The sequence below is a fragment of the Aspergillus brasiliensis genome, assembly GCF_001889945.1.
Source record: "Aspergillus brasiliensis CBS 101740 unplaced genomic scaffold ASPBRscaffold_13, whole genome shotgun sequence".
Lineage (NCBI taxonomy): Eukaryota > Fungi > Ascomycota > Eurotiomycetes > Eurotiales > Aspergillaceae > Aspergillus > Aspergillus brasiliensis.
Window position 1 is genome coordinate 294311 of NW_027137454.1, and position 25225 is coordinate 319535.

General features: G+C 50.9%; 9 protein-coding genes and 1 non-coding gene across 10 annotated transcripts; 3 read left to right on the forward strand and 7 right to left on the reverse strand.

The window, feature by feature from the left end:
• Positions 1 to 217: 217 nt before the first annotated feature.
• On the reverse strand, positions 218 to 5542 carry ASPBRDRAFT_33466 (uncharacterized protein; the record flags this gene model as incomplete). The annotated part of the gene is made up of 9 exons (XM_067623123.1): positions 218 to 615; positions 702 to 1008; positions 1180 to 1293; positions 1710 to 1808; positions 1856 to 2021; positions 2069 to 2389; positions 2454 to 2760; positions 2782 to 5284; positions 5369 to 5542. The coding sequence occupies 9 exons, from the start codon at positions 5540 to 5542 to the stop codon at positions 218 to 220; spliced, it is 4389 nt and encodes a 1462-aa protein (XP_067475423.1).
• On the forward strand, positions 1464 to 1534 carry ASPBRDRAFT_t229. The gene has a single exon. It is a non-coding gene; the product is annotated as a tRNA-Gly (tRNA).
• Positions 5543 to 10391: 4849 nt separating the features above from the next.
• Positions 10392 to 11853, reverse strand: ASPBRDRAFT_77899 (uncharacterized protein; the record flags this gene model as incomplete). Its single annotated transcript, XM_067629382.1, has 2 exons — positions 10392 to 11756; positions 11809 to 11853. The coding sequence occupies 2 exons, from the start codon at positions 11851 to 11853 to the stop codon at positions 10392 to 10394; spliced, it is 1410 nt and encodes a 469-aa protein (XP_067475424.1).
• Positions 11854 to 12342: 489 nt separating this feature from the next.
• On the reverse strand, positions 12343 to 14441 carry ASPBRDRAFT_33468 (uncharacterized protein; the record flags this gene model as incomplete). The annotated part of the gene is made up of 2 exons (XM_067623124.1): positions 12343 to 12944; positions 12998 to 14441. 2 exons carry the CDS (start codon positions 14439 to 14441, stop codon positions 12343 to 12345), a joined length of 2046 nt encoding a protein of 681 aa, XP_067475425.1.
• Positions 14442 to 15152: 711 nt separating this feature from the next.
• On the reverse strand, positions 15153 to 18961 carry pkcA (protein kinase c; the record flags this gene model as incomplete). Its single annotated transcript, XM_067623125.1, has 8 exons — positions 15153 to 15677; positions 15729 to 15930; positions 15989 to 16520; positions 16580 to 16993; positions 17059 to 17454; positions 17513 to 18094; positions 18177 to 18476; positions 18529 to 18961. The coding sequence occupies 8 exons, from the start codon at positions 18959 to 18961 to the stop codon at positions 15153 to 15155; spliced, it is 3384 nt and encodes a 1127-aa protein (XP_067475426.1).
• ASPBRDRAFT_319471 (uncharacterized protein) lies at positions 18960 to 19761 on the forward strand. The gene has a single exon (XM_067622961.1). It carries the CDS (start codon positions 19078 to 19080, stop codon positions 19510 to 19512), a length of 435 nt encoding a protein of 144 aa, XP_067475427.1. The 5' UTR covers positions 18960 to 19077; the 3' UTR covers positions 19513 to 19761.
• Positions 19762 to 20295: 534 nt separating this feature from the next.
• ASPBRDRAFT_319357 (uncharacterized protein) lies at positions 20296 to 20745 on the reverse strand. The gene has a single exon (XM_067622958.1). The coding sequence runs from the start codon at positions 20584 to 20586 to the stop codon at positions 20344 to 20346; it is 243 nt and encodes an 80-aa protein (XP_067475428.1). The 5' UTR covers positions 20587 to 20745; the 3' UTR covers positions 20296 to 20343.
• Positions 20746 to 20903: 158 nt separating this feature from the next.
• On the reverse strand, positions 20904 to 22394 carry ASPBRDRAFT_199318 (putative MFS efflux transporter; the record flags this gene model as incomplete). The annotated part of the gene is made up of 1 exon (XM_067621316.1): positions 20904 to 22394. The coding sequence occupies one exon, from the start codon at positions 22392 to 22394 to the stop codon at positions 20904 to 20906; it is 1491 nt and encodes a 496-aa protein (XP_067475429.1).
• A 695-nt stretch (positions 22395 to 23089) lies between these two features.
• On the forward strand, positions 23090 to 23559 carry ASPBRDRAFT_33471 (putative eukaryotic translation initiation factor eIF1a-like protein; the record flags this gene model as incomplete). Its single annotated transcript, XM_067623126.1, has 2 exons — positions 23090 to 23400; positions 23454 to 23559. The coding sequence occupies 2 exons, from the start codon at positions 23090 to 23092 to the stop codon at positions 23557 to 23559; spliced, it is 417 nt and encodes a 138-aa protein (XP_067475430.1).
• Positions 23560 to 23735: 176 nt separating this feature from the next.
• Positions 23736 to 25135, reverse strand: alg3 (dolichyl-P-Man:Man(5)GlcNAc(2)-PP-dolichol alpha-1,3-mannosyltransferase; the record flags this gene model as incomplete). Its single annotated transcript, XM_067618536.1, has 3 exons — positions 23736 to 24332; positions 24406 to 24950; positions 25015 to 25135. 3 exons carry the CDS (start codon positions 25133 to 25135, stop codon positions 23736 to 23738), a joined length of 1263 nt encoding a protein of 420 aa, XP_067475431.1.
• Positions 25136 to 25225: the final 90 nt, after the last annotated feature.

The window sequence follows — 25225 nt, forward strand, 5'->3', positions numbered from 1 at the left end:
TGTCAGATATCACACCGCCAGCCAAATGATTTACCTCAAAAAAGAGACATCAGACATGCTTTCTACCCAGATACCATCCAACAAATCAAGTAGGTAGTAGTAATAGTAATAAAACAAGAAGACCATACTAGACACTGAGGAAGAAAATAATGAAAAATAAAATACCCACCCCCGAACGCCAAGCAAGCCACAACTCACCACAAGACAACAAACACAATCATTGTCTCTGGTATGTAACCCGAATCGGCTTCCCAGCCTCTCCCATAGGCATCCCCGACGTCGCCTCCTTGGCACTGATAGCCCCCGACTCGTTCTCGTACTCGACGAATGCAATGCCCTTCCGGCCCGGCACCAACCGAACCTCCTGGAATCCCTCGAACCGACCAAATACAGCCGTCAGACTGTCCTGATCCGCAGTATCGGGCAAATCGCGCAAGAACAGAATCTTGTTCGGAGGCAGATACTCGTCCGGAATAACCGCCGCCGCAGCCCCACTGGTAGGCTTGAGACCAGCGCCCTTGGCGGTTTTCGCAGGACGGCCAGGTTCCGTGGGGGCGCCGGGGGGTCGCTTGAGCTTTTTCTGAGCTTCGAGGGCTTCGTGCGCTTGTTTGCGTTCTACACCACATAGCAAGTGTTACATTAGCCTTCCCATCCAGAACAAAACAATATGAAAGAGGGAGGGAGGGTGGGAATATGCATACCCTTCTCAGCCAACCTCCGTCTCTTATGCGCTTCTAACTCATCCTCCCCACCCTCACGCAGCACCGTCGCATCACTTCTCGTCTTCGCGTAATCCAACACCATGGGTTTATCGAAGAGTTCGAAGCCATTGATTTCGTCGATGGCGCGAGTGGCCGCTTCCACGGTGTCGAAAACAACAAACGCCTGTCCCTTTGCCTTGAGGTTCTTTTTCGCGACGATTTCGAGTACCGTGCCGTATTCGGAGAAGATCTCTTCCAGGGCTTCTTTTAGCTGGTCGAGTTTGATGCGCTCTTCCAGGTTGCGGACCTATATCGTTTGGTATAAGTATTAGAGGTGAGGTGTGGATATAGGGAGAGGAAATGGTGGGGGAAGCTGTACGTAGACTCTGTAGAGTGGGTGTTAGTTTATGTTATTGTTATATGGGTTTCTTGCGATGCGGGTTCGGAAGAAGAGATGGGGGGAAATATCTTGACTTACGTGCTGTTTGGTGGTATCGGGGTGGGCGCTGTTATGGTCGCCATTGTTGCTGTGTTTTGGGGAAGTGCCCTTGTCTTCTTTCGTGGAGATTTGGTTGAAGAGTAGCTGTGAGAGCTATCGGAATTACCTACCTGGAGTAGGTCTCGAACTGTAGATATGTCGGCGACGGGGCCGGTGGATGGGTGCCGCTTTAGCGGGTGAGCTTCGGGTCAGGTGATTGCTTGCTGGGTGGAGGCAGGCCTGTCCTTAATTAGTCAATTATGGCGGCATATATCACAACAACAGCATCATTGGTCTAGTGGTAGAATTCATCGTTGCCATCGATGAGGCCCGTGTTCGATTCACGGATGATGCACAGCAATTTCTTTTTTGCTTTTTGCACTTCTTCTATCCGTCGAGTAGAGTAGTGGAAAATGGCCGTCATTTTGTGTCAGATCAATTTTACGCGGGATTGGGAAACCGGTGAAAACGGGATATCCATAATATAAAAGGTCCTATGTACACTTCAACGTTTCCCTCAATTTCTCAACCTGCTCTTTCAACTGCTTGGTCGGTTTGGACCAGTCTTCCATCTTGACTATTTCAACCTCCGTTTCCATGAATATATACTCCGCCACAGTGTTGCGAACCTAAACTGCATTAGCGTAAACGTCTTAGAAGAAATCGTAAGGCTTACCCTAGGGAATGGATGCAGCAGCTGCGCTGTCATCTTCTTGATTACGTCTGTATGTAGCTGCTCTATCCTCGACAATGGCGCATAAGTCCGGACTGCCGCTTCGAGTCGGGCGATGTTCGACGACTTGAAGTGTGCTCGTTGAACGAGAACGAATAGCTTCCGTAGACTGAATTATGTTAGTATATATCGCAGCCTGGAACTGGAGAGGTATACCTTGGGATCGAGTCGTCGGGCACAGGGACGACAAAGTTGTCTAATAGGAACGCCAAGAGCTCAAGCACAGGGATCGCATATCGATCATCTTGCAGGTTTTGGCCCAGTATGGCGGCCAAGTCTTTGATTATGGCTAATACTGCAGTATGCGGGTCTTCTGCTTCTTGAATACTCTGAACCAAAGCTGAGCGAGATGACCGAATCAGTCCTTCGCTACCCGCAACGGCAGAAGTTGCAAGGCCTTGAAACAGAGGTTGACGCAGCCAATCAATACTCTGCAGCTGGAGCAGCTGCAGCAGATAGTCTGTTGATGACACATGACTGAAATGTTCGTATTTACTGATTTGATCAGCATACGTATCTTGAAATCACACGGTAGACGCACCTTGTCAACGGCGGAAAGCCATCGGCTGTTTCCCAGTAGCTCTGAAGGCAGATCCAGGCCTGCACACGTACTTTGTCGAGCTTTTCCGCTGCAAGTCGGCAAAGGCAACCAATAATATCTTGTATTCCGGAGAATTGATTGGTAAGTCTCGATCCTGCTTCTAAAACCGTCCTGGCGGCCTGAATCGCTTCGAGACGTATCAGAGACCCGACGTCTCCTCTTCTATCGGTTGTATAATCATTCAGGAATCGGACGAGGTGGTTTAGGATATCATCGGTTACATCTAGAACCATCAGCCACTGCTTTACTGTTCGGTAAGTATACATACCTGTATGCGGCAGAACACCGGTAGCCAAGCTCTTGACAGCGGCCACCCTCTTCTCAATTAGTTCTTCTTTCTCTGCACATTCTATGATGCTATCTATAATAGATCTTCTGAGAGAACTGGTCGTGTCAATTTGTTTGAACACTGTACCCAGAGCCGTGATTTGGCCGCGACCCGTCGGCAGGTTCCAGGTGGTATGGATGTGCGAAAACCACCCTTGAATCATCTTCTCTTGTTCGGCAGGCGGCAACAGAGGCAGAAGCTCCGATACTGCATTGGATGAGCTCTCGATAGAAATGTCCTCGCTCCGTGATATGCATAGCAAGAGTGTTTCCTGAGCCTTGCTAAGCAAATCCACCGAGGGCTGAGGGATCCGCGGTTCACATGCCAGAGTAACGGACTGGGCAAGAGAGCAGATCAATTGGGAAGAGGCCTCTGCCGTCAGCTCCGGCCGGAACGTCTGAAGAGTGAGGTCGTCTTTGGTTGGTCCGAGAGAAGAGCCAAAGATCTCCCAGGCCTTGGTCACTTGATGCGAAACACTCGATGCCTCCGATGTATTTCCAGGAGATCTCTCGCGCTGAGCGTTGAATGCGTCAACCGTAGCCGCAATGGCCAAAAGACATCCATGTCTAGTCTCCACGTCACTGTGTGGAATGCTGGATATCCTATTCAGCAGCCGCTGGAATACTTGTGCCATAGATTTGTATGACTGCTGCGTACTCAAAGTTCCGATTGCTTTGGCTGCATGCCTGCGAGACTCTGCATCGGGCGAGCCAATACCCCGCCAGTGCATCAATGATTCGACAAGGGGCGTCCAGTAATGGGGGCTGAGAGCAGCGGTCGCGTTGGCAACATCGATCATTGCTCGCGAGCGCCGAGCAACCGCATGATAGTCCACAACCTGCACGAGCGATATACCTTCGGCAATTGTGTTGGGGTGACGCCCGATGAGCTCTTGAAGTGCTGCAGAAGCACCTCTCCGAATGTTTCCAGACGGATCGACGCACGCGGCACACACCAGCTCGACTGCTAGCATCTGCAGTGTGCTTTCTTCACCTTGAGATGTGGCGGTGCTTATTGTCTGAGGTTTCAAGGCAAGAAGTTCCTGGGTGGTATACTTGCGGGACAATGCCCAGATTCCGAAGCACGAGGCGTCACGTACACCTGTTCCAACAGAGCTGCCAGTTGACGACCGTTGTTCAAAGTCGAGGCCCGAAATGAGTGGTTGAAGCACATCGCCAAGTTGATGAGTAGGAGGGGCCCGGCGAAACAGGAGATGACCGAGCGTCAGAATCAACCCCTGCCACCTCTGGGCGTCGACTGCGCTTAAGTTTCGCTTCAACGTGTTTATCCCTATCCTTCGAGCTTCCAGCGGTGTCACGATGGTGCCGTCTCGCTTTTCGTACAGAATGTTCTCCTCCAAAGATCCAGTAACAGCCTCGATGACCTCCGCGGCCATATCCGGATCAAGCTTCAGAGTGATAATACTCAGGGCCTTACTTGCTGCAAAGCGCACGGGGGTATCCTTATCAGCAAGAGCTACGAGGAAGTGATCGATTGCATCCTCCAAAATTGTAGAAACCTGGTCGTCCGAGATAGCATTGTCTTCCCTCTCACTGAGCGACAAGGCCATGACTGTTACCGTGCGCAGGATTTTGATAATAGTCTTCCGTGCCAGAGCAGACGACTTGATAATGTCAGATACTGCCGAGTTTCCCTGCAATATTTGCAGTGTCTGTCCAAAGACGGGCGACACCAGGGGAGCAAAGTCCTCCACCTGGCCCGACGCACCCAAGCGAGCAATGAAAGACAGCACGCCGAGGCACGTGTACACCGAGGGGGGCTCAAGACCACCCGCAGGTTGGACGACTGAAAATGCCCAGTCTGTCAGGTTAGTCAAAAGGCCAAGCGCCTGCATATCACGCCGAAGCACCAGTCGTGCCAAAACAATGGTAGCGGCTTCCCGCTCTTTACCGGAGACATTAACATAATTCAACGCCACAGACAGTAGAGACTTTGCAACCATTGGTGTCTGGTTTGGCATCTGCTTCAATGTCCCGAGGTTGTCATAAGGAACTGGAATATCATCCGACGACATCGAAGCCAGGTCAAAGGGAGCAAGTAACAAGTGTGAGAGCCAGATCAGCATCACGTAGCGCTCTTCCCAGACCAGTCGCAGGGGAATGTCCCCAAGACCTAGCTCAGGTTCATCTTTGACAGCATCCCATTCAACAAAAGCCCGGATCAGCGGATCAAGATATTTGGGCTCATTGTTCAAGAACCTGCTGATGACTTTGACTCCACGGACTTTGCAAAAGGTGTAAAGCAGCCTGCAGATCGCTCTTGGAAGAGGATACGCTGTCTTCTGACCTTGCAATCCTGCAGGTTTGGACGCGTATTGATCGCGATGCTTAAGCAGGTATGCCAGAAAGGCATCAACTAAAGGGGGTAGAAGGGTCTGCAGGTGGGGGTCCAACAGCTGCGGCCACTCCTGAAACGGCTCCAACTATACAAGTGGTCAGCTTCTCTACCATGAAGGCTCTTAAAAAACTTCTTGAGGCTGAACAAATGGCGTGGGCAGCTTGCTTACCAGGCCCACAAGTCTCTCTGTTTTTGAGGCAGGGGTCCATCTCCGTGGAATGCGGGAGTTTGGCTGCTCGGACCGAGTTTTCCAAAGGAGAGACGGTAGCTTCTCGAAAAACTCTTGAACAAGATCTCCAGAGGCACGCTGGAGCTTTACCTCCCTGTCCTCGGCCGCATCCATGATGGATTGCCACTAAGTCTATCGGAGCGTGCATCAAATCGGAAGATTGAAGTCGCCGCGGGGATCGCATCTGCTGTGTGTTGCTTAGTCATCGCTATACAGATCGATTCCCAACTACATGATTCTTCAACTGATTCCACCAGTAACTATTTGTCGTTCAGTTCAAAAGAGTTATGGATCTGCTAGATGTAATACTAGCTTTTTGATTAATTAATATAGTGGTAAGCTCGGTGAAATGATGGTTGCCGCAGATGGGTCTGCTACTGGTAGTTAGTATTAAAGTCCTTGGAAATAATATATATTAGCCCGTCTTACTAGTCTCATCTGCCGTACCCACGACATCACGATGATAGAGCACTCATTTTATCTAATATAAGCTATTGAAACTACATCTCCTAAGTGTATAGGAAGTAGAAGCAAGCGTTTTGGTTAATGAGATTCACAGTTTCTCATAAAACAGTGTAAAACGCATCTGCATTCCTGTCCTCGGTCACGAACTGCATGGATTCACCATATTGTGAATGATATCTCGTCGCAGGAATGTAATCATTCAAAGTTACGATGAATAGTAAATTGAGCTCCATTACGGTGAACGAGCAAATCTAGTTCACTGACGATGCGATTGTAGTGAAGTCTCCCCGAAATCAGGTCTATATAAGGGCCTCAGCCACCCTGCCCTTTTCAACTCCACAAATAATCTGGCAGGTTCATTATCATATTAGCAGAATCTCAGAGTACTACTCATATCTTCTTGCTACTCGATGGGATATGAAGTCACTTCCATACTCAACCCTAAATCGGAAGTGAGCGATACAAACTCTATGAAACCGAAGATATAGAGGTATTCATACCCTATGACGAGGATACCAATCTACAAAGCACCACTAGGGTAGGACGACTCGCTACTCGAGCGTATACCAGCTACGGTACAGCGGTTTTCTGACCAAGAATTGAAACCTTCCTACCCATATTCCACAAAAGGCCGGCATCTCAAGTCTCCAAGATCCGATCCTCTGGGTCTTTGCCTACTGTGGCACACTCAAGCAGCGCTTACAGAATGGTTCGTCATATCGGACAAACATATCAGTCAACTGGAGAACTAGCAGAACACGAGGCCTGGTGATACCTTGAAATTAGAGTCTCCATTGGCGGACGCTGATTCTTGTATGGAACAGAAAGTGGGATACAGAGGACACAGACGTGCTCGGTTTCTGTTAGTGAAACTCTGTGCCTAGGGTCGTAACCGGGGCCCGGACCGCATTGTGTGAATATGTCAGAAGACGTGTTACCGAGTGAACACGATCACGAACCTAGATACCACCAAACACACAATGGTTGCTGAGAGTTGGGCTGCTCTTTGACAGGCGTGTGGCCTTCCAAATGGCCCAATCGGACCAGGGCTATACAGCTTTGCATCAAGCGTGGCTCTGAAGATAACGAAGAAACTCGTCCCAGGGAATTTGTAGGATCTCCCGGACTTTGGACAGGAAGAACCCCACAAGATCAGTTGATTTTTTAGCAAAGTAAGGCCTAATAATCCTTTTCCACGTCTGGGCTGTTTCCTGATCCGTGTCTAAACTCATGATCAAAAGCTTCGTCCCAAAGCCGCCGTGAGCCTGGTGGAAGTCATATCTTCTCACCCAATACAGATATTGGCAGGTCACTCGAGCCATGATCCTATTCCTTACGCGAGGTACCACTACAATCGAAACGAATCACCAGCAGCAAGTCAAGCCGCGATGATTATCAAATCATGTCGTGATGGAGGACCGACTACCGCTAAGACACTTCTCCCACATGATCCCCAGAAGGATACCAGAGAGCCAGAACCTCTGTCTCACGGACAACGGTTATATGATAGCATACCAAATTAATCTGGCTTTACTTGCTGCACGCCGGGAAATAAGTAGCCGCAATCAGAGTCAGACCCCATGGGACGTGGGCTGCCTTTGCTGACTGACTTGATAAAGTGGGAATGGGTGGTTGGTATCATCCCTAAAGGATCCGACGAGTACCAAGCGTCATGCTGAACACAAGGAATCCGGCCGCCTGAATGTGATGAGCTAGAGAGAAACACGTCGCATTGAGGCGACTGATCGGACAATGTATCAATGACAAAAGCCTTGCCTGTCCAGTTCACAGGCCAATGGCTACAGTGACCAGAATAAGTCTTCGGCCCTACCTACGCTCAAGCAACACGAAGTCGCCATTCTACAAACACGCAACAAAGTCTCAATCGGCGACCTACTGGCAAAATGCCATGGACACGCAAATCAATACGATACAGAAGAAGGCATAGTCGGAAAGACGACAAGGTCAAAACTATAATATCAGAGCTTCTGTCTCCGGAGTTCGGCTTCCACTCAGCTCACGATGTCAATTGCTACCTACACCAAATTAATTAATCGACCACCTACACCTGGTTTTGGTAGTCATGCCCTCCATAGCCGCTTCTTTGGACAATCCTTGATCGGTGCGAGGAAGACCCAAAGTCAACAGCATAATCCTGAACTCATTACCCGTGCAACACGAACCGCAAGATATTGGAATTATCGCCTAATTCAGGGAGTTGTACAACGCCCAAAAAGCTGTGTCACTTATGCCTAGGGCTTAACAAGATACAATTTCTGAATTCCAGTCGTGATCCATATTCATGAAACCCCCAACCGTGGTGAGCACTAGGTTCCAGACATTCGGGCGGGCACATCGACTGGTACAGCAAGAGGAGCAGAAGGTCTGGATCCCATCAACCAAGAGAAACTTCGATGCTTACATCGAGACATGACGAGGAGTTAAACAATGAGCTACCACCACTTTGGGACATCGATCGGAAATGGTGGTTCCCATACGCGGACTACTTAGTCCACGTGCGGTTCTCAGCTCTCGGATCGATTAATTGCTGAAGAGTATACAAGTCTGACGACGTGCTCCTTCCGCTTCCCCCAAGATCAAGAACAAAGGCAAGGCATGTACCAATCCTTCCCGTTCACAGGTTATCAGGTGCTAACAATAATCGCAATAGGGACCCGTTCGCAATCCTCCCTCAAAAATCCCTCAGACCTACATTCTTTGGGCCTGCTGCAGGCCACGGCAATAAGAATAACCACGAATACCCGAGTTATTTCGCTCTCTATCACGGAGGACCAGATAGAGAAGCTACAAGTTGATGGGAATACCAGCTCAACAAGCAACCAATCTGTTAAATTTGCCCTAGGCGTGGCACTTAGTTACCCCGGGGGCTTAACAGCACCAAAACCAATTATGCTCTTTGGGCGTTGTAACAAAAATACCACAGATGTCGATCAACAACCGTGACAAATACTGCAAGACCGTGTATCAAGCACCTCCAAAACCGCAATCAGGAAATACGACCGACTGCTTTGAGGAGATGAGATGCGATACTAGGAAGATATCAGCGATGCAAGACAAATGATGCTAATTGACCTTGCTATATGTGGATCCTTTGGAGTCGTCCTCTTCTTCAACCGTAATAGCGAACATAAGGCACAAAGCACAACAAGAAACCCGTCGCATTACATACGCAGCATGCCTTGGGGGAGGGGGGTCAGAATTAATCAGGACGGGGGTTCCCATCCCCACCTAGTTCCCGTCTATCGATGAAAGAATGACCGGTTACGCTGGCTGATGGTTTCCAGTTCCTACCAGGACAATCATGGATATTGAGCCCGGACAAAGAACAAGATCCGGAGCACAAGCTCTCCGATCTCCTTGAACCGGGATCTAAGATTAGATTCCAAAAGGATTACACAGAAATCTCTCCTAATGGGATTCCAGCCTCACACAGATAGCGATGACATGACTGGCTGGGTGGCTGGCTGGTTTCCATACAATATAATCAACATAACGAAAGGCGCAAAGTGCGAGACAAATCTTCACTATCTTGCTTATCCTACGATCGACTTAGTGACTAAATGGGAACAAACAAAGAACGATCATCTCAACCCAGCTAGCCATGGCCTGGACGAATGGCCGCCTGGCTGATGATCCCCATACACGAAGTATATTTATATCCACGAGGACAAAACGTCAAGCTCAACTCACCAACACACGTTACACTGCCTGTCGCTCTACATATACAGTGGAGTGCCAATGGCCCGGTGGGATTCCTATTGCCAATAGGCAAATTTCATCCATATGACGAAGAGCTAGCTAGCTAACTAGCTATTTGACCAGACCACCAAATAATCGATTTAACTGTCAGGACGATGTGCCGAGCTGGAAAATGTTATATCCTTTATCCCTGCACTCGAGTGAGGAATAGATACCCAGCAAAGAAGGGATCCTAACTCTACTTTCTTAACAACAATCGCAACCTAACTACGACCTTGACGAATGGCCGGGTACTTCTGCTTTTGCTTTTGCTCTTGCTTTGCTCATGCGGGGGTTCGAAAAGTACTACGATGTACTTGTGCGCGCTTCTTGTGATACTCTGGAGTGATATTACTCTGCAGTATTATGGAGAGCTCGTTGGGGCACCTATGATAAGTGGGAGAGGGGGGAAAGGGGGAAGGGTGGTGGCTGCAGTGGGAAGATGACAGTAGGATGTTACTTTCACTTCGGTTGCTGTTCTTGGTACTGGGGTTGAATGGTTTCAGCCCCGTTACTAGTACTTACTAGGGTCTAGAATACTTTGATACTACTAATCGAGTTATTCGAAAGTAGTAGGAGTACTAAACTGAAGCACAACGGGGGACTGCAAAGCGGTTGCAAGTCACATACTACTATCGAATATATAGACTACCATTTCACACTACTACTAATCATGCTCTTGAAGTATCATATTTAAGACAATCCTATCATATGCATGTAAATCCAACCCACCAACTACTTAAACTCCAACTACTCCCGGAACCACCACCTCCTCGGTAAACCTCCAAATGAGACTACTATCCTCACCCTTCCACGCCGCCCCCGTCCACCACGTCCCCCTACTCCCCTGCAACTCATTCAACCTCTCATAAACCCCCTCCTTGATAGCCCCCGCACCCAATTGCAAATCATACGGCGCATGCTGCCTAAACTCCACCAGTTCCGGCTGCTCAGTAGACATTATAAAACCATTATCATCCGGATTCTGCTCCTTCAATCGCCTAAGAGTCTGCATAATCTCCGCTTTTTGAACCTCCACCGACACAGGCACGGGCTCAATCTCTGGAGTCTGCTGTGTCATGTAGATAACATAGTGCAGATGAGGTACAGACGTAGGCAGGAACGCGTACACAGCGGGGAGATAAGGCAAGTCGTATTGCGTATGATGCAGGGCTGCGTTGAGGATCGTGGTATTGGGCGGTAGGCCTGAGTTTCTGATGATGCCCGGGTTAAAGCCTACGGCTGTGTAGTGACTGAAGAGCCTTTGCTCGGAAGGGGTGAGGTCGAGCCAATGGAGGAAGTCGGGTCGGGGTGGGATGGCGATAAGGAGGTTTTGGGCGAGGATGAGTTTGAGGCCGATGGGGGTGCGGATGATGAGGTGGATCTTTTGTTCACTGGTGTTGGTGGTGGTGGTGGTAGTGTGCTCGGGGCGATGGGCGTGTACTACCTCTGAGGAGAGGAGGAGATCAGCATTGGCTGATAACTCGGCTGCGGCGCGGGTGAATGCTTCACTGACGGGGTAATCTGCTGGACTGACAAAGGTGTTGGATAGGATTGCCTCGATGTGCTCTGCGGCTTGGGATCGGAAGACTTCAACGACGGGGTTGGATAGAAGTTCGCTGTTCTCTGGGGAGTAGAGGGTTCGGACAGCGGCTTGAATTCCGTATTTGTCTACGAACTTGCCGAATGGCATGTAGAGGTCTTCCGGGACGGGGGTCGGTAGGAAGTTTCCCTTTCGGAGGCCAGGGTATTTGTTATACTGGGCTATGTATGTATTCAAGGCTGCAGACACATCATCCTGGGAAGGGTTGAATGTCCGATTGACGGCCTTGCCGGTCCGGAAATCGTAATATCGAGTGGCACAATTCGGGTAGAGGTTTTGCTTAGCCAGAGAGATGTTGAACCGGCTCAAGAATTTCTGGACTGTGGTGATGTTGTAGAAAGATCTGGCTCCGGAATCAAGAAAAGTACCGGTCTCGGGATCGAGATATGTGTGGATGTGACCTCCTAGTCGGTCTTGCTTCTCCACTACTATGACTGATCGCTGCGTGTGTTCCTGCTGATCCGCCGCCAATGATGGCCACACCTCGTTGGATGATATCGTCTGTGTGGAAGTTGGAGGTATCGAATATGGCAGGCCGAGCGGATGCAATGACCGTCGATACGAGACTGGTCCATAGTAAGGTGGAGAAAAGATACATGGCTTGGAATTATCGACTGTGAGTAACTGGTAGATATTGTGATCCTGGGAGTCACCAGCCATTTGTAAGCTTTAATACAGTCCAGGATTAGAAAATGCAGGGTGTTTGCCCACTCGCATATAACCGAGGGGAATATTCAATAGTAGCAGTCAACAATGACAAGTCCTGCTAATAGTGGCTGGATGCGAAGCAAGCGCATGTTGTTTGCTTATACCTTGACAACTGCACAGGATTCGTTCCAGAGCCAATCTAATCCTTCTGTTTGTTGTATGTCAGCTGGTTCATGTTGCTTTTGTTTGAGTCAGCCACATGCTTGTAATGAATTCCATGGGGCGAAAATAGTTATATGTACTGAATTGTCATATCTCGGAAAATCTCTCGAGACAAGTAACTGGACTATCTAAAATTCATTGCATTGCAAGTTATATCACGCTAACTATGCAAGCCCAATCCCATAACAAACAATCGCCATCAAACCATCGCCATCAATCAACGATCAATGTCAAATGCCGAAGGACTACGCCTCCGACTAGGTCGATAACTCCCCTTCCCTTGGTGCGCCACCGACAACATGGTCCGACGAACATGCATCACCGTAATAGCAATAGCCAAGGAATTCCACACGTCCTGGCCGCGCTCAGACAAGTCAAATTGAGAGATGAAGCGACCATCCTCTTCGCCGTCCCGGATCTCCCGAGGATCAGTACTGTGGGATAAAATGGCGACAATGGGGCCGCAGATAATGAACCCAATGAGAAGGGGAAATCTGGTGTTCCGAGGGATCTTCACCTTCTTTTTGCCTGAGTCCGTGCTGATTGCCACGCCCAGTTCGTCTTGGTGCCGCCGTGCAAGCTTTCGGAGCTTTGTATTCATCTTTCGGACGGCCTTGATAGTTTTTTCGTGTTTCTTCTGAGCATATATTACGTGCACTGGCAGTGCACCTTCAATAGTGTCTAAGCTGGAGTCAAACATAGCCCAGCAGATGTACTTCTGGATCGCTTGCTTGATCAAGGGTTCGGGCTGTTGGCGTAGAATGTCACAGTCGCGGACACGGCCTCCGACGGCAAACAGATTTGTCAAGGCTTTGATGGCTGAATATTCATTAGCATCTATTTCACGACACGGCAAATTAGTTGAATCACACCGTAGAGATTGGAGCTTCGAGTGACGTCGATAATCGGTTTGTCATCCGGCTCGGAGCTCCGAGGATACAAAGACTCTGGCAGTGTCGGAAAGTCATATCGCCAGCTTCTTGGGACAACCGGCTCAAAGCCGCGCATGGCAAGGCGAAAGAATAGGTCCTTTTCTTCCTCATTGAATCGACCCTCCGGGACATTGATCGCGCTTGCCCAGCGCTTAGCTCTTTCTATCGAAAAGTCAAAGACAATGCCCGTCTTCTCAGTATGATGGATAGGCCGGTCTTGATACTCTTCGTTATCATCTTCTGTCAAATCGGCTGGTTTTGTATTTTCGGCTTCAATAGACTTTATCGGAGGCGCCACCGGTTCGGGAGACTCAGATTTATCTGGGATGTAGTTCTCATTTTCCTTTCTCGGAGTCTTCTTCGTGGCGGGAGCACGAGGAAGCGAAGACAAAGCGGTTGTAGCCTTAGTTGTACTCTTCTTTCGAAGTGTATCCGGCGTCGGATATGCGATCGCACCCAGATCCGGCGTCGTATTGCCAACCTGTGATGATTGAGCCACTCCCTGGGAATACGCAGGATGGGTTTGCGCAGACGGCGTAACGGGGGGCTCTGCTTTCATGGGCTTCTCAGGAGTCAGATGACGAGGATTGACAGACGATGTTGATGCAGTATATGGCGTCACCCTTCTCTTCTTGGGAGCCCTGACAGTCACTTCATCGTCCTGGCTGCTATCCCCATCGCCCTCTTTCCCTGGAAGGTATGTAGCATCCACACCCGGTCTCTTCTTTCGGCTCTTCTTCGCAACCCTGTCGATAAGCTCACTGGGATCGATCTCATTAGCATTGGGGTTGAGATCATCATCTTCACCCTCATCTTTCCCCGGAATGTATGTAGCATCTATGTCCCTCTTCCTCTTCCTAGCTCTCTTAGCGTCATCAATCTTTAACTCATTCGGATCAACCTCATCTGCATCCGAAACAAACTCCTCATCATCCTCTTCGACCCTGATGTTCTCAATGTAATCCAGATCCTGCTGAGTCAGTACCGGCCTACGACTGCTAGCAGGAGAGACCCCCGGAGGTCCGGACCGCGCACGAACGGTCATCTGTGCGTTATTTGCGAAAGAGTGAATCAAAGAGGCGAGTCCGTCGCCGAAGCTATTACGTCTTTTCGTTGCTCCCTGTAGCACAGCGGATCCCCTGCTAACGAGTCGACTTTGGACAAAGCGATCACGATGCACAGGCAAGGTTGGTGAGGATGGCGATAACGATGGCGAAAGGAATGAAGAAGTCAAGTCAGTTGATAAGAGACTCTTGACACCGGACGAATCAAGCTCCGAGATGTTGGTATGGGTGTCGGTGTTGGGTGTTAATGGCGTTGGTTCGGAGGCATCTTGAGGCGAAAGTGAGGAGAGCAGGTCACAGAGGAGTTGAGAAGAAGACATGATGTCTTTGTCCTGGTTATTCGGCGCTGCTGTGAGAAAGGCCTCATTGGATGATGCTTTGTTGAGGTGTAGATGAAGTGCCGGACAAAGAGGGATAGACAAACAGAAGGTGGGATTCGTTTAAAAGACCGAGACAACAGACCGGGTCTGGGGCAACAATGGAGTACATGGTTCTGAACCTTGGGAGAAGTAACACTGCAGTCACTGGGTGAGACAAAGGACGCGTTTGGTGCCTTCCCTCCGCAGCCTGACTTTTGTAATTGAGCTGACAAAGAAATCTGAATCATGCTGGCATAGAGCACCTCTACATTATATGCTATTCCAAAGGCTCTCATTCACTCGTCAGTTCCGCGTCTTCCATTCAGTCATACAGCATTAAACAGTGAGTCGAGAGAAACGCTGAAGCAGAACTACATTCCAGGAACGGGAACTCGCCCGCAAAAGAACAGGAATTAAAAACAGCCTAAGATGCTGAAGACATATAAGAAAAAAAATACTCCCCATCAACCCCTCATTCCACATTCACAAATGCCATCATAGCGCTTACACCAGCTCTCAAAAAACTCTTATGGGTATGTGGGAATCCTTTCAGTGCAAATATGCCGAGCAGCCGGCAACATCAAGAATTCCGAGAATCAGATCGTGCCAATGTTTGACATGAGGTAAACGAGCAAACAACGCCAAGTCTGGACAACATTCAAGACAGCGTGATTACGCAAAGTCCGCGGTGTAGGAGAAGCCGCGGAACTCTTCTTGCATTGCTTGAGAGAGGACTGGATACGGAGTTAGTGGGGATGCCTGGCTAACAGGAAAGTCTATGGATCTCTTACCAGATTGCACGGGTGTCAGGACAGGAGTCACACTGGTAAATTCCTGATCGAAGTTGCTTGTATCGGTAGGGCTGCTAATTTGGGGCAGGAAAGGCGGGGGCACCCGCTTGTGGTAGATGTCGTCCCAGTTAATGTTCCGGAAGAACGCATGAGACATGACTTCTTGGGCGTCGGTAGGTCCGGAGCCAAGACGCAGTTCTGGCTCACGGGTGAGGAGTTTCTGGAGAATCGAGACCGAATCGCGAGGCATGTGGATGGGGTATAACGGCTCGTCGGCAAGAATAGCATCGTAGATTTCGTCCTCATCTTCACCACGGAATGGAGATTGCTGAAGAAGCATCTGGTAGATGAGGACACCGAATGCCCACCAATCAACAGCACGGCCATATCTCTTGTCCAGAAGAATCTTTTGAGGGCATTAGTATTGAGTAGACACGGATAATAAGCATTGACTCACCTCTGGCGCCATGAATTCTGGGGTACCACAGAACGTGCTCGTGGTCGCACCGTACCACATGTTCTCCTTGCAAAGACCGTAATCAGCAACCTTGATGTGACCGTCCAGGGTCAACATGATGTTGTCGAGCTTCAAATCACGGTAAATGACACCGTTCTCGTGGAAATACTTGAGTGCCAGCAGAACCTCCGCAGCGTAGAACCTAGGATAGTTAGCATAATCGACTCTCTTTCTAACCACCGTGTCCGTCTGCAACTTACTGTGCCCGCTTGAGACCGAACTGGCCGCGCTGAATGTGCAACATCAGGTCACCACCGCTGATGTATTCCATGACGAAGTATACACGAGTCTCCGTCTGGAAACAGGCGTGAAGGTTCAGCAAGAAGGGGTGACGCTCCTTGTTCGCGATCATGAAGACTCGCTTCTCAGACTTGGTGCTCTCAACTTCGTCGTTCTCGATGATGAATTCCTTCTTCAGGACCTTGATAGCGTAAAGCTTCTTGGTGCTCTTTGTTTCTGCCAGCATGACCTTTCCGAAGTTACCCTTACCCAGGACTGCCAGGAAGTTGAAGTGGTCCAATCCAATCCGGACCTTTGGCTGCTGCTGAGGAGCCTCGGGAGGCTGCTGTGGAACCATCTGCATAGGCGGCTGCTGTGCAGGCACGCCATATGCGGCTGGCGCTGCATGCTGCATCGCCTGAGGCGGCATGCCTTGCGGAGCATTGGCGTACGGCTCGTACGCTTTGGGATCATAGGTAGGCAGCTGCGGCTGCATCGGGCGATTCTGCTCCACTGTACAATTTGATAGTCAGTATGTTGTCCAAAGCGTCTTTGTGGGGGCTAACACGAACCTGGCATTTGTTGGGGCGAGGGTGTTCCTGTAGCGACAGTGGCAGCAGCCACAGCCGCACTCGACGACGTTCTCGGGGGCATCTGCTGCCTGGCAGCGGCCGTCGGAGACTGGGGAGGCATGTACGAGTTGGTGGCCGCGCTCACGGCTTCAGCAGAAGGCTGCCGCTGAGGTGCTCCGTAGGGGCTCTCGACAGGCTTCTGCGGGTAGGCCATAGCCGCACTGTTCTGAGGGCCCTGGGGTGTGCCGCTGGGCCGCAGGGTGCGGCCGCTCAGACCAGAACTCACAGAAGCAGTCTTATTATGGTGTTTGGTGCTGATCATGGCCTCCAGAATCTGGTTGGCCGCCTCCATAGACATACCACAGAAATCAGGCACCAGATGCGTACAATGCGAGTGGCAAGTAAGACCACACTCTGCAGAGAGTTAGTATCCACTGTCAGCGAAAGTCTCCTAGGAATTCTTGAGTGAGTCCACATACCCGTACACCGCTTGGCGTTCTTCCGCCCAAAGGGAAGCAGATAACCACAGTGGCAGCACCAGTTGGCAGAGATGTTTGAGAAACCCTCGAAGCGATGCGGAATACGGTGGTTGATCTTTTCTTCGTCGGGATCGGTCTCGTAGTTTGCTTTGCTGATACACTTGGTGACAACCTTCGGATAGCACTTCTTGTGGCAAGTGTATTTGCAGTCGGCGCACTGCATACCGGCAGCGTACTTGAGGAAGTCGCCACAGAGGGCGCAACGCATGATGTTGTAGAACTGCTGGGTGACGAACTTGTGACCCTGCTTCTCGTGAACCTCCTCCTTCTTCTGACGAACCGCACCTTGACGGTTGAGACCAATATCGAATGGGCGGCGATCCTTCAACTGCTTGGCTGTAGGCCGGGTTAGTACAATCGGGGTGCAACTTGAGAACAAAGACCCTTAACCTACCGAAACTCATGGACAGATAGATACGACCAACAGGTTCCAGCGCGAACCACGAATCGATCATGACCTGGTTCCCGGCAGGCGCTCCAGCATTTCCATCTCCGTAGCCTTGACCCGGGGCCGCACCAGGGCCCCCGGGCCCTGATGGGTGAGCAGAGCCTGGCCCTCCAGCGGTATCCGGCCGTCCAGGCGCACCTCCATGCTCCATCTTATCTGCAGACACCCAACCCGATGCGTTGAATTCAGTTTCGATCTTCTTACGACGCATCTCTTCCGCAATGTCGGAAATGCGCACCCAGAGCATGCCAATCGGGGTAGGCCGGTCTCCCGACTTATCGTAGACCGTAAGCTCAATCTCGTTCGCCTTGTCGATATCGATGTTGAACGTTTCGTCCTGCCACCGGTCGATTCGCGTCGCTTTTGTCCGCGCTTTGATGGTATCCTCCACCTTCAGCACAATAAACGTCTCGGGACCTCTGGAGAACCTCGAGCTGGCGGCATGATCGACATCTTTGACCGCGTGGATCCGGAGGGTAAGAAGACCGGTGAGGGGTTTGCGCAAATTGGGCGTGCTCAAGCTCTCATCTACCGAGATGACATTAGCACGCTGAAGAAACATGGCATGATAGGAATGTGACGGGGGGGGCTCAATGGCAGAGCTACATACCATCGGGAGTGTCTGTCGATTCTATGTCGACATGGAGATCTTCATATCGCTTCAGGGCCTGCTTCAGCAACTGAATCTTCTGGTTACTCTCAATCCGCCGGCCTTCAGCGTCCGCGCGGCTCTTCCGATCACCCTCATCCTGATATAAGCGAACCATCTTCTCGATACCCGCCTTGTACTGCTTCTCCACACTCAATTTAAATTCGAGCTGCGACAGCATGAGCTGGATCTTGGGTCCGAGATATTGAGTGTCATATTTGATCAAGTCTAGCCAGAGAGACGACGTCAGTCCGAGAAGAGCTAATGCAGCAGACAGCGACCTGAGCTCCAGCAGCTGCAGAACAGTACATACCAAGCTTTGTGTAATTGGGCCGGGCCTTGGGCACGGGAGCGAACGGTCGCGGGTCTGCATATGGGGCCCCTGACGGCATCGAACCAGCACCACCGTGGGGGTAGGCTCCGGAAGCATCGCCATATTCCTCGTTACCCCCATACCCCGGGGGATAGTCTTTCTGAGGAGGGACGGGACCAGCCTCAGGATTAGGCGGGAGACGCTTATCGGTGGGGGAGCCACCACCCTCGTGTTCCACGCGACGAAGCTGCAGCTCCCGCATCTTCTCCTCCAGGTAGGCGATGTTCTTTCGGCCATCGCGGATGTTCGCATCGACTCGCTGTTGCACTAGGGGATTATCGGTCGACTGTCGCATGTTCGAGGCGGCGGTGATGAGGGCCTTTTCCCGCTCGATCTTGCGGTAGACCGAGGCGATGAGATCGTCCCCGTCCATGGTGTGAGAAGTGGTCCGCGGACAATGGGGAAACCGAGGGGAATGGAACGGGATCGACGCAATGCGACCGGGGGGGAGCGAGGGCGGGATGAGGAGGAGGTGGGGTGTGGTCCTTTATGAATTTCGTAGAAAAGAAGAGAAAAGGGGAGGACGGAAGAAGAAAGAAAGAAGAGGAAGTGACTAGAGTTGCAGGGGAAGGGTGGGGAGAGGGAGGAAGAGAGGAAGAGCGAGAGGGAAGGGGGAGGGGAGGGGAGGGGGGGAGGAGGGATGAAGATGGGAAATGGCCGACGATCGGGGGAAGGAAGTTTGTTGTGGTGGTGAGGTTGGTTAGTTACGGGGAGAAGAAGGCAGAAAAGAAGCAGCAGCAGCAACAACAACAACACCAGGCGTCGCGGGGCTCTTGTTGGCAGTTGCAGCAAACAGGGAGGGGAAATCCGATCGATCGCGACGACGGAGATGTCAAGTTAACTCCAAGGCAAAAAGAAAGTCGTCCAGGGTTTAAGCCACTCGGAAAACGTGAGACAATTCGGGCCCGTGGCGATGACTTGTGACGGCTCAGACCCTCTCTCGTGTGTCTCAATTCCACATCTGTGGCTCAGGCAGGTGGAAATGTGGGAAGCACGGGAGTAGTAAGTAGTTAGTTAAGTTGATTAGTTTCTAACTACAAATGAAGAGAGGCGAACAGAAGGCGATGAAAAAGAAAAGAAGAACCAGGTAGTCAGTTAGTAGAAGTTAGGAAAAGAACAGAAAAAGATTTAAACTGAACAGGCAGCAAATGTGCTTATTTCTTCTTATTATTGGTTTTTGTTTCTCTCTCATCGTTCCTTTCTTTGCCTTACCGCCCGCGATGGTCACTCACATTTATTCACTCGCACTCACCCTCACGTTTCTGCTCCTTCAGGCAAGCAGTCGCGGGTTCGGAATGTGATGGTCGTGTAGTAACGGATCAGGCAAAACTTAATCCGCATTGCTTTTCCCCCATAATAACTAACTAACTAGATGGACTGATCTCTGGATCGATCATCGGGGCAACAACAACACGGCCGGGAATGATGCAATCACCTCAATCCATTCTGCCTCGGGTCTCTGGCCATCCATGGATGATGTTGTTTCATCTTTCACACAGAATAGATAATTATTTGCTAGAACAACAGCAACTTCTTCAGCCCAGGCACACGATTCGGGCCCAACCACCCGAGATTTCTGCTCGGGAGATGCGAGATAAACTACCGTTAAACTATAACGTCGTGTTCCCTCCTGCCGTGGTGTTGATCAACTCGGCCTGATCCTCCAACTTCTGTGCCGACCTCCGCCCGGGTGTCCACTTATTGGCCGTTTCTTCTCACCTGCGTCTGCCGATAAAATAAAATATTATAATTGAACTAAAAAAAGAGGGAAAACCGCACTAAATTGTTGGTTTCCATGGCTGCTGCTGAAATCCTCACCCCATCTACGGAGTATTTCCTCCCACTTGACAACCGAGATCTATGATCCATCCCCTTAAAGCCACAGCCACAGTCGCCGTGAATGACGTCTACAAAGGGTCGAGATCCACCCTCCCCACCCCTCCTCTTGTCGCCTGGATGAGGGGGTTTGCTGGGATATTCTACCGCCCCTTGCTTCATCGCACTCCCAGGTCTGCATCAGACTGGTTGCAGGTCATGTGCCGTCGGATCATCCGTCACTGGCTGCCTTGCTAGCTTAGAGCCCGGCGATTGGGGAGAAAGATGCACATATGAAGAGCCGGCGAAAAAGAAAAGGGCAAGGCAACAAGTGAACAGCCCCCAGGTAACAGAGAAGAGAACAAACACATCCTTGAGAAACAGGGAGGAGATATGGACATCAGAAGCGAAGGGGGAAAGCACAATGCGATGAGCATTAGACATCAACCATGACGCCAGATGACAAATTGTGACTGCACCCTGCAGCATGGTGGACCGGCCTACTCGGATCTCTTTGAGATACGAGGCAGAGACAGCCAACCCACGAGCATTACACCGTACAATCCAATGCAGATCGGATGCAGAACGTAGGTGCTCACCGTTTGAGCTAGTATACCGGTGAAAAATGGTGACACGGCTCCCCCGCTGCTTCCCAGGGCACTGATAATGCTCAGACTGGACGTCTGCATGGAGCGTGGCAGTAGTTTACTGAACACTACCGTGGCACAAGGATACACTGGTCCCAGTAGCAGACCCACTACGGCTACGGCCACGGCGTCCCCGATGATGTTGGGAATAAGCCAAGTCATGAGCTGGAAGGCAACTGATCCGAGAACCAGTAGAATGACAGCTAGCTTCTCCCCGGCCAGGTGGGCGGGATGCGACAGGACTAACCGTCCGACTGTAATGCCAGCCCAGAAACCGGCACTAACGTAGCCGACTCGTGAGGGGTCGCCATGACGATAGTTGATGAGGAACGAGACAACCCAACCCGATATCGAGACTTCCGCCCCTTGGTAGGCGAAGATAAATAGTGCCCCAAGGAGAGTGGGTCGGCTCTTCAGTGCTTGCTGTAGAACGTGTGTTCTGGCCGGCTGGGCTAGACCAGACGTTTGCTGAGAAGTGGTGCGGTGGAGCGCCGTCAGTAATTGTGTTGGGAGTTCCTTTTCATATTTCTGGAATGCCCAAACGGAGACCACCAGGTTGATCAGCGACATGGCCAGATTGATACTGTAATAGTAGGACCATCGGACCCCATGAGATGCTAAAGCCGTCGCCACAAGCGGCCCTATGGTGCCGCCCATGCCGTAAGCACCATGGAGAGCACCCAAGGCCGCAGTGCCGTTGGCAAGATTCGCGCAGAAGACATTATTCAGGGCTAAGTTGATAGCAATGCCGAAGCCTAACAAAAAGAAACTGGCCACAACAGCCGGGAAGGGTGGCTTGCAGACGATGATGGCATAGCCAGCGGTCATCAAGCTCATAGACAAAGAATAAGTCTTCGACCGGCCAAGCCTCAGTTCCAGCACATGAGTCAAAGGGGCAGCGAGAATGAACCCCACCGCATTCGTTACAAAGATCAGCGACACGATAGCATAACCGATACTGTAGTCTTTCTCCATGTAGGGGATGAGGGCCCCCGGGGCGCTGTCGTTCAATCCATTGGCAAAGTTCATCAAGCAGGCACTCAGCAGTCGCCATTTCGTCATTGGTGGGCTCTGTATAGCGGGAATGGAATCCACGGCTTCCTCTCTCGGAGTGGTGGGACGGCTTTCCAACTCACCAGGACTCACAGGGGTCTGCGAACCCAGGGCCTGCTGAGAGGGGATATCCGCGGTCTGTTGGCTGCATCCTCGCTGAAGGCCTTCTAGCTCATGGTCCGAGGGAGTATGAGCAATCCCTTGCTTATCCTTGCGCACCACCGCCGCAGGACTCGTGACTAACGGTGGGCTCTGGATGTCCACGAGGGAGCCCAAGGCTGAGAACGACATGTTCAATGATGTATCTGGTGAGTAGTAAGTCTATAATAGGGTTCAAGCACGAGCACTGGCCCGAGGCCCCAGGATAAATATTCTTTCAGGGGGGTCTTGGGATCCTCGACGTGTTGGGGTGATTATTAATATCTAATAAAAGTGAGTTAGCTTCAACGGAATATCACCCCGCGCACCCCGCCATTGAGCAAAGACCAGAAAGAAGATAAAATCTGGGAGCCAATCAGGCACATGCAAGTTTCATGATATGATACATCCACTTCAAGTGCCGGCAGAAAGGCCCAAAACACGAGGTCAAGCGGTCTAGATGCCAGGCTTTGGCGAGACATTGTGCAGGAGACCTGACTCGTAGGAGAGGCCTTGGCTGAAAGGTGTCTGTAGTGTGCTGTGTAGCCGACTCAATTGTCACATTCCTAACGATCTTCCACGGGACATGAGCAGGGCAGCAGATAGTAGTATCTACTATCTAACTGGCGGAGATGGAGAGAGAAGAGAGAGCGAGACTGGCAAAAGAAGCGGATGGGGGACCCACACACACCCCACCGGGGAATTTCTGCCGCCAGAATTTCTTCGAGTAAAACTCTCCGCAGTTGACGGTTTTCGCATTTTGCTCACGCTTTGTTCAGTCTCCATAGTGCTCATCCCACCTTAGACCGACACAATCCCCCGCCGAACCACTCGTTCATAGCTGCAAAATGGGTCCTCCTAGGCGCAAGGTGCTCGCTACGGCGGAAGAGACCATGTTCCCGCCGGATGAACTGGCTCAGGGTCATCTGATCGCCCGGGCTATCAAAGCGACCGGAAACAATATTTACTCGGTCGAGCTTCCCTCGAAGGAATCGGTGCTGGTGGAGCTTCCTGCCCGCTTCCGGTCGACGATCTGGATCAAGCGGGGTTCCTACGTGGTGATCGATACCAATGCCCTCGAGGGCCGCGACAACAAGCTTAAGGGAGAGATTGTCAACATCGTCCGTGATGAGAAAGCGTGGCGCAAAGCCCCGTTTTGGTGAGTGGACACCTCAATCGCGATGTCTGAGGCTACTACTGATACCTTGGCAGGCCAAAAGAGTTCGCCAAGCAAGCTGTTGTTGTCGCGGACGACTCGGACGAAGAGGATGAGTCCAATGTCGGCAAGATGCCTTCTTCAGATGAGTCGGATGCTTGATTGTGATCCTGTCTGATCCTTCAATGATCGGGACCTCTATCGCGTGGGCACCAGACTACCTGGCAGAGTAGTCTTACTTTTCTCGGCTTCTCATTTATTCCCCATGAGTACAAGATCAATAACGATTGTCGATGCGTCTGCTACGGCCCGATCTCGGTATAGGCCGGGTGTGAGTTCTATTGAACATGCTCTTTACCGCTAGGTTTTGAGCGTATGGTATCAAAGGCGCCGGCGCTATTCGCAAGAACGCCGAAACTTTGGACAGCAAGGGAGAGAACCACAACGATGGAACTGAGGTTGGTGCTGGGGAATGTGTTCCATGCCCACTCTTGTACAGCCCAGAAGAGGTACAGCAAGATAGGGTGGAACCCTGCGCGCCAGAGGAGGAAGGGTGTCGCCCAGGAGAGATAGGCGAAGAATTGGTAATGAAGGGACCTTGCGCACAACAAGCCAATTGTAAGAGACGACAGCATCACGGTCATGATGTAGGGCTTGGAGAGGGATACTGTGCGATGTTGACCCGCAAGCAGGTTGTGGATGAACACGGGCAAGCTAGAGCCAGAGCGCCTCAGCCAGCCAGTGACGGCAAAAGCGCCTAGCAGCACAATGTGGACGGCCAGCAATGCGAGGGCAAACTTCTTGGATAAGAACAGTTCTTCGCCCACAAATCTCCAATTGACTGTCCATTTGAACATGAACTGTCTGGTTAGCTCGAACGCCCGCGAGCAATATCCTGCGGGGTTATTTTGTAAGAATGGTATTGCGAGTAAAATCTGTAGCTCAAACGTCAGACTAGTCCCCACACAACTTGCCCTTGGCCCATTCTGCAGCCTCGCGGGAACCTACCTGGACAAGGACCGCCAGAATCCCCAGTCTTATACTAGGTCCAAGCGACAAACTCAGCACCGTGACCACAGCAATAGCCGGGGCCAGCAGCAACAACGTCATTTTAATTGCAACACCAGTAGACCACACTGCGACCGCAGCCGTCCATTTCCGATCCATGAACAGCAGAATAGCAGTCCACATTGCCAGCGCCGCCAGGCCATCATTGAACAGACGGAGGACATAAACGCTATGAAGTCTCTTGGAAAGGACCAGAAGCGGAAGCAGGTACGGCGGAGCACCCGACTGTCTATAACAGCACAGCACAACCACCAGTGTAATCAAGTAGAGCACAGCAAATATTATCTGGCCGAAGAAAATATCGCGCCCCTCATCGGTGAGATGATAGAGAAATGTATAACTGTATACATGGGCAGCCGGATAGACAAGGGGGCCAGTGGATCCTTTGATGAGAGTATAATCGCGTTCTCCCGACAAATAGAGCGAGATCTGTTGCATGTATGTCGTCCAGTCAATCTCGGTATCTGTGAGCAACAGCAACGGGACTATGTCAGTGGCACTGCTTCACATGTCGCAAAAAGTATGAACGGAGCTTAGCTTTAGCCTTACAGGGCACTTTCCAGATGATCAGCGCGCAGAGAAAAGCGTCACCCAGAACCAAGAGCGGGGCAATCCATTTTGTGTGTCGGGGATTGAGACACAGATCGCGAAGTAGGCGCATCCAGTCCATCTTGTGTGTGGTTGTTGATCTAGGCTACATTCTTCTACAATTGTAGATGTCGGGTGGCCTCTTCGTGCCGGAGAGCCAATGAGAGCTGCC